General features: G+C 41.3%; 4 protein-coding genes across 4 annotated transcripts; 2 read left to right on the top strand and 2 right to left on the bottom strand.

Annotated features, from left to right (window-relative positions):
- Positions 1-1,616: 1,616 nt before the first annotated feature.
- EAF01_006833 (uncharacterized protein) lies at positions 1,617-2,609 on the top strand (the record flags this gene model as incomplete). Its single annotated transcript, XM_038915087.1, has 1 exon — positions 1,617-2,609. One exon carries the CDS (start codon positions 1,617-1,619, stop codon positions 2,607-2,609), a length of 993 nt encoding a protein of 330 aa, XP_038770042.1.
- A 737-nt stretch (positions 2,610-3,346) lies between these two features.
- Positions 3,347-4,739, top strand: EAF01_006832 (uncharacterized protein). The gene is made up of 3 exons (XM_038915086.1): positions 3,347-3,692; positions 3,845-4,172; positions 4,325-4,739. Exons 1-3 carry the CDS (start codon positions 3,513-3,515, stop codon positions 4,435-4,437), a joined length of 621 nt encoding a protein of 206 aa, XP_038770041.1. The 5' UTR covers positions 3,347-3,512; the 3' UTR covers positions 4,438-4,739.
- Positions 4,740-4,784: 45 nt separating this feature from the next.
- On the bottom strand, positions 4,785-6,463 carry EAF01_006831 (uncharacterized protein). Its single transcript, XM_038915085.1, has 4 exons — positions 6,223-6,463; positions 5,857-6,161; positions 5,575-5,806; positions 4,785-5,525 (listed from the first exon to the last, which is right to left on the bottom strand). The coding sequence occupies exons 1-4, from the start codon at positions 6,392-6,394 to the stop codon at positions 4,885-4,887; spliced, it is 1,350 nt and encodes a 449-aa protein (XP_038770040.1). The 5' UTR covers positions 6,395-6,463; the 3' UTR covers positions 4,785-4,884.
- A 649-nt stretch (positions 6,464-7,112) lies between these two features.
- EAF01_006830 (uncharacterized protein) lies at positions 7,113-8,258 on the bottom strand (the record flags this gene model as incomplete). The annotated part of the gene is made up of 2 exons (XM_038915084.1): positions 7,113-7,470; positions 7,561-8,258. 2 exons carry the CDS (start codon positions 8,256-8,258, stop codon positions 7,113-7,115), a joined length of 1,056 nt encoding a protein of 351 aa, XP_038770039.1.
- Positions 8,259-10,741: the final 2,483 nt, after the last annotated feature.

The raw sequence follows: 10,741 nt of genomic DNA, 5'->3' as shown, positions 1-10,741 counted from the left end.
CCGGCGATTCGTCTTGCAGGTTGCCACCTCAGACCACTCAAATATAAATTACTGGAAAGCTGGCCGATACTCGGTAGGGTAAAGCAAATTGGAACGGGCTGGATATCGGACATTCATTTCTCAAAGTATATAAGTTCCGAAATTCGCAGGCATCGGTGAGAGAATAACGCGTATGGATATTGAGTGAATCGTTTAGTAATCCTTTGATTTTGTCGAAGTGTTTATGTAGCCTTGTCCAAACTGACGAATCGCAATCCACGCACACAGCACACAGCACACAGCAAGATAATCGCCAGATCGAGTCAGGACATCGTCCAGGTAAAAGTGTCCAGGCTTCGAAATTATTTGGTAGAAAGCTTTGAAGGAAGTTTCAGATCGGCAATTGAACAGGCTCGTGGATCGCAATGAAAGATTCGATAATGTGCGGAGCGAATGGATATATATCAAGTTGAAACCGGAAGGAATGGTGAGAATCCTGAAGGTGCTATTGAGTTATTAGTATCGTCGTCATTCTCTTGCGCATCTATGGATTGTCAGTGATAATCTTTGAAGCTACTCGAGTGTAATTAGCAAATCAAACGATGTCTATGAAGCTGGCAGATAGTCTGAGACCTTAACACCTATAAACCTTCGACTTTCATACTTTTCATGCAATTCTCAGCAAACGAGTACTCATTGTCTCATGGGGAAACAAATTTTCTGGATTTGCTTCGATTCTTATGTTTTGATGAGATTATCTTGGTATCTGACGACAATTCCGAATACCGAATACCGAACTTCTCAGGGCAAGCTTGGGCCGCCATACCAACTGTTGATACCTCAGAATACCTCGATATCACCGAGTTGAGTTGCTTCCATTTGAGTCGGCCTCTACAACATTATACAGGCTCGAGACAGGTACATCATACAATTTATCTGTGGTGGTTAGGTCTTGAAGTATACTCATCAACATAGTGTTGATAGAGAATGGAACATTTATGTATGACCTACTCCTTCCCTTCATTAGTGGGGATGTGATTTTGATTGTCACTGGTTTACAGCAGTTTGGGATGAGATAGGTAGTTTCAATATGGAGAGGAATCGTTCATATCAAGTATCTAGAACTAAAGTTCTCAAGTATTGACCCAAACCATCTCAAGCATTCAAACCATCCCAATGCATCACTCCATTCCAGCAATCCACACAATTCAAAGTAACCAAATTAGTTCCCAGAATCAGATGTGGCTTCATCTCGTCAGATCCATTGACCAAATTAGCACCTGAACATGTTCGAAGCTGCCATCCAAATATTAGGTATAGGTAGGATCACTTGGGAAGTAGCGACACCACACAAACCATGGTACCTACTTCATTTCATCTGGATGATACTGTATTTTCTTCATTCTTCATGTTATTTAATTGCGTATTAGCATAATCGACCAAGTACAATTGCTCAGGCATTCAATAGAAACATTGGTATATTCGACCTCCGAGTGTATCTTTACCTCTTCAAGATTTAATCTAGCATTGGCATAATCAACTTTGGACGCAACAAATCGATATCTTCAACTGTTAAAATTCAAGTAGTCAACCTCTCAAACATCGACCAGACTTCTGAAGATCTAAACCCAATTGCAATGAATGCTGCCGCTGAACAATCGAATGAACAGCCCTCGGAGGAGAGAAAAGATTCAAAAGTTGATGAAAATGATATTAAGACAGAAGAATCCACACGTCTAGGGGCACAAGTATATCCGGACGGATCCGTGATCATTCCTCGAAAAATCGGGACCTATCATACCCGTTCCGTCATTCTTGTTCATGACGTCTTTGATACTGCCGTTGGCTGGGCAAAAGAATTCATGGAAGCAAGACTGAATGGTGAAACCATCATGTCCATATTTCCTGGAACAAATTGGTGCTTTCCCGAAGTTGATTATCCCTGGTTAGTGCAGGATATAGAGAGCGACACGAGCGATCCGACTGATGAGATGGTCGATTTATGGACTGCATATTCAGAAACCGTTCAATCGGAAGAGCGATTAGACATACTCGAAGCGCTTGGTCAGATGATGGAACCCATCCAACAACTTGTCGACAGAGAATCGAATCTTGTAGGTATACAGAATGTCTTCATAGGTGGTCTATCAGATGGCGCTACTGCAGCACTGCATTTGTTTCTAGCTAGTCAAGGGAACCACGGTGGGGGAATGGGAGGGTTCATAGGAATGAATGGTGTACTTCCATTTCACGCGCAGGTCAAGTTGCGGATGGATACGACACCAAACCTTGAGGATTTGTCCCTGGAAGAATATACAGACAAACAGATGCAGATCTTTAACGATGTGGTGAGTTTCATGCGAAACACTTTGGATCTGCCACCCGGAAGGAGGTTTGATAGGACATTTGCACATCTGGGAAACCCAATATTCCTTGGTAGTATCATGACAGACCCAGCCGATCTAGAGCTCAGGCAAATAAGGGAGGATATGATAGAGACCCTTCGCCGCTTCAGGTGTTTTCACCCCATTTATTTCACAAACGATTGCAAGGAACCAGATCTCGATGGGCAAGTTGAGGGCTTGGTTGAATACCTCCGAACGACTGGCTCCATCAGAGTTCCTGGATGATTCAAGTAGATGGAATGGAGAAAGAGAATGGAAAACGAGAATGGATGAAGACTGGTTCATTAACAAAGAAAGATTGAGGAATCAATTGGACGTCACTTAGCAAAGTAGATTGGAGACGCTGGATCGGCATCTTGGAAATGCATTGACGAATTCGAGTTAGAGGTAGGTTAATACGAAAGTATGAAGGTATACATCTTTACTATCTTTCATTGACAAGTTCATTCGTGTATTAATTCTTGTATGTTTCAAGTATATTCCAATTTACCACGACTATAAGATGCACCCTCTCCATGCAAGTTCACGGCAACCATTAGGCGGCGTCCGTAACCTTATGCCAAGCACCTCCCCACCTTCCACATAAGGTATGAAATATAAGCAGCCAAGACCATGTGCCGAAATGATTTGATGCTTATCAACTGTATCTTTTAACTTTGAAGAACACTGTCGCTGTCGTGAAAAAGGGTCTTCAAGCCTTGTGCGTGCCAAGAATGTGTAAAGGGAGTTAATGGGGTCAAATGCCTGCTTTGGGAAGCTCAACACCATGGTAAAGATTATAGTTCACAGGCGTGTGGGTGACATCTGGTATGATAGGATAAAGGGAAAATGGATTTGGGAAGAGGTAAAGATGATATGGAGTGGATGATAAACATGTGAACGCTGATTTGAAATGCGTCCTCTTGATAAAGAATCCGGAGTGAACGCAACGATGTTCGCATGCCGCCGTGCCCAGAAATCGGCCCCAGAATTTAAGATGGGGATATGCTGATATATCCCATTGTTCTAATCAGTATTCAGTATGAATTGGTTATAAAAGACTGGTGTTGCCATCTCATGTTCTTCTCTTCATCCTTCGCCTCAATTCGATAATACAAGTATACTCTCACAGTTAAACTTCATTTCATCATGCTTAAAGGTCTTTTCCTCACCGTGCTAGCAACGGGACTTCTCGTCCAAGCAACTCCAGTGCCAGTGCCAGAACCAACCGGAGTACCAACCACAGCTACTGCTAATACCGAGCTTGCCGGTCTGACTGTGGCTGCGGCCGGAAGTCAAGATGGTTATGCGAGAGATTTGTTCCCTACTGTATGTTCCTCTGTTCCTCTGTTCATTCGATCATCTCCTCATCTCATTCCTTGCATTTCACCCTCTCCTTTCCCTTCCCTCAACCTTCTCTAGCTTACTCACACACCTCCCCGATTTGCCCAAACCCCAATCTAACACACTATCCTCTCTAGTGGAACACTATCTCCGGCACTTGCAATACACGTGAGACCGTTTTAAAGCGCGACGGTGAAAATGTCGTCGTTAATTCCGCCTGTGCTGCCACATCTGGAACCTGGGTATCTCCATACGATGGTGCCACCTGGACCGCCGCCTCCGATCTCGATATCGATCATCTTGTTCCCTTGAGTAACGCTTGGAAATCAGGTGCTTCTGCATGGACTACGGCTCAACGCCAGGCTTTTGCTAACGACCTTGTCAACCCACAATTGTTGGCTGTTACCGATAATGTCAATGAGAGTAAGGGAGACAGTGGACCGGAAGAGTTCAAGCCCTCTTTGAGTAAGTTGATTTCTTGTCTTAAGTCGTTTGTCTGAGGATTTGTTTCGGTTGTCGACTTATCCAAAGCGCTTCGATTCGGAACTGCATAGAAGAAAAAAGCGGAGGGAGAAGGGGGATTTAGATGAATGAAAATATGCTAACAGGTTCAATAGCTTCGTACTGGTGCACATATGCAAAAATGTGGATCAAGGTCAAATCTGTCTATAAACTTACCGTCACAAGTGCGGAGAAGGCGGCATTAGTTACTATGATGGCTACTTGTTAAATGGCTGGTATTTTTCGGTTAAAATGAAGGGTGGAATGTATATAGGGAACGAGCTTGAGATGATTTACGATGGAAAGAAATGACAATAGCACGGAAAACTCTAAAGAGTTGAAGTTGCAGTGGGAGGGAGCGGAAATGAGATGATTTGAAATGGGCGATGGCTCAGGAGTTATGGTGTTCATGTTCAATTTATTTACCAGAGGTCTGACTGAGAGAAAGACGTGAGTGGAAAATTACACGGGATTCACTGGAATCATAACAATTTTACCTAGTATCATGGTCTAATGGCTCATTGATATGCTTGAACATCTGTAATACGCACATGTGATCTCTACACAAGAACATTCTTGCTTCGTAATAAATATTGATATATTGCGCTTTTGCTAAGTACATGTTTTCATCATCATTATCAGCCATCATTAAACATTCCATTCATCCGTTCATCCCTCACTTCTTATAAGTTGTAAGACTTGGAGTACCCGGGGCAGCTGGCGCAGAAAACTTTGTCTGCACAAAAACTTTCTGCATTCCGTCTTCCTTCTTCTCAAACTTATAGTAGACATCGTCAAGTTCATCCAATGAAACCCGATGAGATACCATTTGCAAAGGATCAAATTCGTTCTTCTCAATCATTTCAAGAAGTTTTTCCCAGTACATATGTACTGGAGCTTGTCCATTGCCAATAAGTCGGATACCGCGTTCCATCAAAGATCCGATATTGAAGTGGTTTGTGTAGCCGACGTACACGCCGGTGATACCACATCGACCGAAGTTCTTAACGGATGTGATCATTTCGTTAATAATCTCGGATGTGTCTGTTTCCATACCGAGCATCATCTCGAAGTAATGGGCCCAGCCTTTAGCATATTCACCTGCTACGCACTCGAGTGCGACATCGGGTCCTCGTGGAACCATCTCCTTTAGTTTGGAGGTGACTGATGTTCCTCGAGGGAGTTTACTATAATCGAGTAGTTCTACCTTGGGGATTTTAGACTTGACAAAGTCCAATCTCCAATTACTATCGATCATGATGACTCGGGATGCCCCGTTCATGAAAGCAAACTCTGCACACATTTGTCCAATAGGGCCTAAATTTTGTTAGAATGATTGACTAATTAGTTGATCATAGATACTTACCAGCACCCCAAATAGCAACTACGTCTCCGTTCTCGACTCCGGTATCGACAACACAGTTCCAAGATGTGCAGATGACATCTGATAAGAAGAGACCCTTCTCATCTGGAACATTTGATGGAAGCTTGAGAAGATTGACATCTCCGAATGGTACTCTGACGTATTCTGCTTGACCACCTGCAAATCCACCAGTGAAATGAGAGTAGCCAAACATTCCTGCAGTTCTTCCACCATACTATCGAAGTTAGCATCTGATATCCTTTGACGATCAACACGGGAACATACCATTCCATTTTCAATGGTATTACTATTCGTCTTTTCACATTGCGATGATTGTTTCTTTTGACAATAGTAACAATCACCACAAGCAATCTGGAAACTGGCAACCACACGATCACCCTTCTGCAACCCCTTAACAGCTGGGCCCATCGACTCAACTTCACCACAAAACTCATGACCGAGAATATCTCCCTTCTCCAACTCTATAACCGAGCCATGAAGTAAATGGAGATCACTTCCACATACAGTACTTCCGGTAACTTTTAGAATGACATCTCTATCTTCAACGACTCTTGGTTTTGGTACTTCTTCTATTCATGGAAGAGAGATATTAGATGTGGGATGATTATACTAATCATTGGAGAAACTTACGCATCTTGACAGTATTTTTCCCCATCCAACATAGAGCTTTCATAGTCTCGCCACTTGGATCCGCATACTTTTGACGGTCCCGTCCTGGATTCGTTACATCTTGTTCGGTGACAGCATTGACATCATGACCGACGACTTTCTCGAGGAGAGCTGCTGCTTGACTAAGTGCCATATTGAATTAACTAATTTGATTGATTATGTTGTAGTTTTCGAAGTCAATATGCAAAAGAGGAAATAGATGTTGAAATATGGTATTCTTATATCGAAATGTTAAGCACGGAGAAGAATCAGGATCGATAAAGACATCTACGTCATATTGTTCAAGTCGTTAATCTAATCAACGACGTCAGTGGTTTTAGATTGTCGATACCTTGTATATTCTCGTTGCATGGATGAAATATACTCCATCTTTTTGCTTTATAATTGATTTGTAAAATAACCGCTCCATTTTACCATCGTAATCTACGAGATATCTACCGGTATTTGGTTTGTTGTTATTCATGACAACAATCAATGCAAAAGACTCAGACATCATAGACTCGGCTAAAGAAAGACGTGATAATCACGTGCCTTTTTCAGTAACCACACGATAGTATTCGCAACACATCGCGCAGTCAGATTGGAAGATCTAATTTTCGTGACATCCATCATGTTGATTTTAAAGTTTCAAATCAAACACTTTCTCGACCTCAAGGTTTCGTCTTCCGGTCTTTTCCCGCTGAAATTGGATCAACCACCTCACCACAGCCCCTTTGTAAGTCTATAAGGAATAATGAGAGCAAAGAAAGTTGCGAGTATTCAATCTTTCGCTGGACAATTGCTTAGGTCTCCAAATTCTCGCTGTGGGTGTATAGCGCAGAGAACAAAACATACTCCTTTTTCCCACGTTCTCATACACTCTGAAACCATCTTCCCATACATCCATGATACTCCCTTCCCGTATGAATATTGAAGGCACGCAATTCTATATAATCATCATTTCCCCACTTCAGGTCTCTCACTAACGCATGATCATTCGCCCATATCTCCCTGCCTTGGATGTAATACCGGAAAAAGATGTAATTCGGGACTGGAGCAATCGCTATTAATGCTGAAGCTACTTGGTCTGTCAGTTCGTGCTCAGGTACAGTGTGTGATATAGGATGATTACACCGTAGATCTTCTATAAGTTTCGCCGCCGTCTTTGTGCTCTGGACTGCCGTTACGAGATTTTGTCTATTAGATGGATCTCTGCTGCACTCCTCAGATCTATGCTAATTGCGTTAGTTGATTTTACCAGAGACAAGATGTAAAATTGACTGACTGATAATAAGGTAGATGTACTGTAATATATAATACATCTTCACATTAATATTATTGTTAGCAGCCAGTGTATTTGTGAGGGGTAAATGTAGAATCGAACCTGGTTCAACAAAAGAAGTGCGTGCTGGAAACGAACAGAATGTGTTTGAATTGACACATTTAAAGCAAGGCTGAACTCTATTGCATGGTGGACCCTGAGGAGAATTAAGACTGCAGGAAATGCATGGTTGCGAGAGAATCAGTTTGGGGGGATTTGATGGGCCAGAGTCAAGTGTGTGTCCATCTGTGATTGGAAGACGAAGAACACCAGAGTGATTCTCAACTATAGGGCCAAGGCCGTTAGGGGCTGGAGCCCTGAAGTCATTGGGATTTAAAGGATTAGGATAGTTTCGAAGCTGAGTACTAGAGTTATTGGGAGTCGGAAGGTTTGAGAACCCGGGAAGTGTAAAATCAAGCCCATTGGAATCTGGACGACTTGAATGATTAAGACTCGGCATCCTGGGGAGTGTAAAATCAAGCCTATTGGAATCTGGACGAGAACACTCTGAAACCCTGGGTTGTGTAGTATCAGACTTATTCAAATCTGGAAAACCAAGATCTGAGGTCCTGGAAAGTGTGGTATCAGATCTATTGAAACCTGGAGGACTAAGGTCTGAGATCATGGGAAGTGTAGTATCAGATTCATTGGAATCTGGTGGACTAGAGCCGATTGAAATTATAGAATCAGAGCCCATTTTCGGTGATTCTCTCTGGATGAGAGTGGGTCAAATGGTTACGTTGGTCTGATAGATAAGAGTATTTTTGATTTATATTCCTGGAATGATGTAGAGTTATTTGTATCTGGTAGTTACAGGTAGCAGATTTTCTTTCTGTGTTTTTGGTGTTAACATGGAAAGTGCCCATGACGGTTGGTACGATGATAGCAAGACAGTTGATAAAATATAATGAGGTAACTGCAACCAAGTGCTTGATTATCTGGTAGGCGCATTTACACCTTTCTAATCCACGCGAGTGTGTCAATTGAATCCAAGGGATCGATCAACTCAGTGGTCTATTCCGGGAAGCGAAAAGAGGTTGGCGAAAGATGAGCATGTTATGAATTTTGGATGCACTTGTCAACCAAGGATTTTAGCCACTTTCATGATGTTGGAACTCAGCTGGGACAATTAAAGACCAAGTTAAAACTTTCTCAACTTACCAATTACAAACTGCGAATTGAAGAGCTCAGAATTTTGACTCCCATTCACTCTAATGCCATCTTGTTAGGGTCCAGTTCCCCCCAGCTCACCCAGCTCGACATTGACTCTAATCGTCTACCCCTCCTTGCCTTCGCCTGCCATATATTGTCAAAAATTCCACTACACACGAATTCAACGCCCTCGTCGTTAAAAAACTTAGTATACACTGTTTCTCCTCCATCAAACACGCTTCCGACTAATGCATCCTCACCTATGAACTGTGTTCTGCGAAGAAAAAACTCGAAGTGTAAATCCTCCGGCAATTCATACTCCCTTGATAATGCATCTATATGAATTTGTGATCAGCTTTTAGTTGCTTAAAGTCTTTATATTATCGGCAGATTTACTTACTCTCAAGGCCATCGAGGAGATACGATCCATCAAATAATGCTGATGGCACTCCGTTTGATATGTTCCCCTGAGCTACGATTCTTTACTTTAGCTTTTTGAATGCCTGGATGCTCCACGATTCGTTAGGCCTTCTATATGCAAAAGAGTTACATTGCAAACTTCTACTTTGCTTCACTCCGCAATGCTCTTGCAAGTATACATCGAATAGAAGGGGACATTCAAAATGGCGTGGCAAAACTCCGGGCCATTTTTACTGCGAGCACTGTAGCAAAACCTGAATTTTTGAGAAATTATCAAGAACCTTTCCCATTGAATGTCATCTTCATGTTGATGCTCAAGCGAAATGATAGATCTATACCCAAATTCGATTGGCAGCGATGTCCTCCACAAGCTATTTGTGAGGATATTCAGAAAGCTGGATGAGGATTTGCAATTTCCATGATCTTGAGGCTGGTCGAATTCTGGGACATTAGGTTTGTCTAGCGGTGTACTAAAAAATTTACTACCACTCAATCGGTACAAACAAACCACTGGATCTGTCTGGGGCGGGGGGTGCACCTTCATGCGTCTACCCGTCGCCGCAAGAAGGATTCGAATATGATTGGAAGCGAATTGTTCACTCTCTTGGAAAATTTCCATCTGCCATCTTGTTCGTCGGCTCCAAAAATCACACCAAAAACAGTCATTTTATTCTATTTTTAATTATAAAACATAAATATTCAAAATCATTAAAATCAATCAAAATTCTCAATATATTTTTATTCAATATTCAGAAATCCAGAACTGATTTTTTTGTTACGACGGCATCCAACATACCGAGTCACCTGATCAGGAAGTCACGAGATTAGAGATTCTCACTGGATCCCACTGCTCCCACCTGGTGGGACACGATGGGATCAATGGGACAACAGAGAACGAAGGTCTATATAAGGGAATGGGATTTCATTACAATGTAGAGCTTCGTGCTCAAGAGAACAATCATTAGTTTCATTACTATAGTTACGAGAATTGCAACCAGTTACAACCTTATTGAATTCCTACTTGAAGTCTAGTCTAAACTACCTCGAGAGATCTCTAGCCACTTCCACGTGACCCTAGAGGCAGCTCCCGTAACATTTTTATGATTTTAAAATATAAGAATATTATTGTACATAAAATTGAATTAATATCAAAACAAAAGTTCTTAATTTTCGCTTATTCTATTAGTAAATTTTAATATTTTGAATTTATACTAACTTTCTATATAGATTTTATAATAAATAACAATTCTAAAAATAAATAATCTTATTTTTATTAGAATTCAATTGAAAATAAAGAGATTTATATAAAATTCATTATATATATACTATATTATTATTGAAAAATATATTGATAATTTGTATGACTTTTGGTGTGATTTTGGTGTTCGATAATTAGCTGTGCCTCAGTATTGTAGATGGTCTGGGAATTTGATGCATTAAAGTTCGCCAGTATTCAACTAATCAGAGAGGTCAATTGGTCGTCTTATGTATCAAAAAATAATCTATACCATTTTCTACATCCTTTAATACCTCAATTAGCTCTCTGGTACAAGAAACTAGGTATTTTGAATCGCCCCTATCAGATATGTCAAGCAGACTTGTCATCTT

The sequence above is a fragment of the Botrytis porri genome, assembly GCF_014898465.1.
Source record: "Botrytis porri strain MUCL 3234 chromosome Unknown BPOR_008, whole genome shotgun sequence".
NCBI classification, from domain to species: Eukaryota; Fungi; Ascomycota; class Leotiomycetes; order Helotiales; family Sclerotiniaceae; genus Botrytis; species Botrytis porri.
The sequence above is the reverse complement of the archived record's forward strand: the minus strand, read 5'-3'. Positions and strand labels throughout refer to the sequence as shown.

Excerpts from the sequence above, each read along its gene's own strand:
- EAF01_006832 (XM_038915086.1), top strand. The coding sequence starts at position 3,513 with ATGCTTAAAGGTCTTTTCCTCACCGTGCTAGCAACGGGACTTCTCGTC. Across the intron at positions 3,693-3,844 it reads CGAGAGATTTGTTCCCTACT|TGGAACACTATCTCCGGCAC; the intron begins GTATGTTCCTCT and ends TATCCTCTCTAG. Across the intron at positions 4,173-4,324 it reads AGAGTTCAAGCCCTCTTTGA|CTTCGTACTGGTGCACATAT; the intron begins GTAAGTTGATTT and ends CAGGTTCAATAG.
- EAF01_006831 (XM_038915085.1), bottom strand. The coding sequence starts at position 6,394 with ATGGCACTTAGTCAAGCAGCAGCTCTCCTCGAGAAAGTCGTCGGTCAT. Across the intron at positions 5,807-5,856 it reads ATACCATTGAAAATGGAATG|TATGGTGGAAGAACTGCAGG; the intron begins GTATGTTCCCGT and ends TAACTTCGATAG. Across the intron at positions 5,526-5,574 it reads AGTTGCTATTTGGGGTGCTG|GCCCTATTGGACAAATGTGT; the intron begins GTAAGTATCTAT and ends AACAAAATTTAG.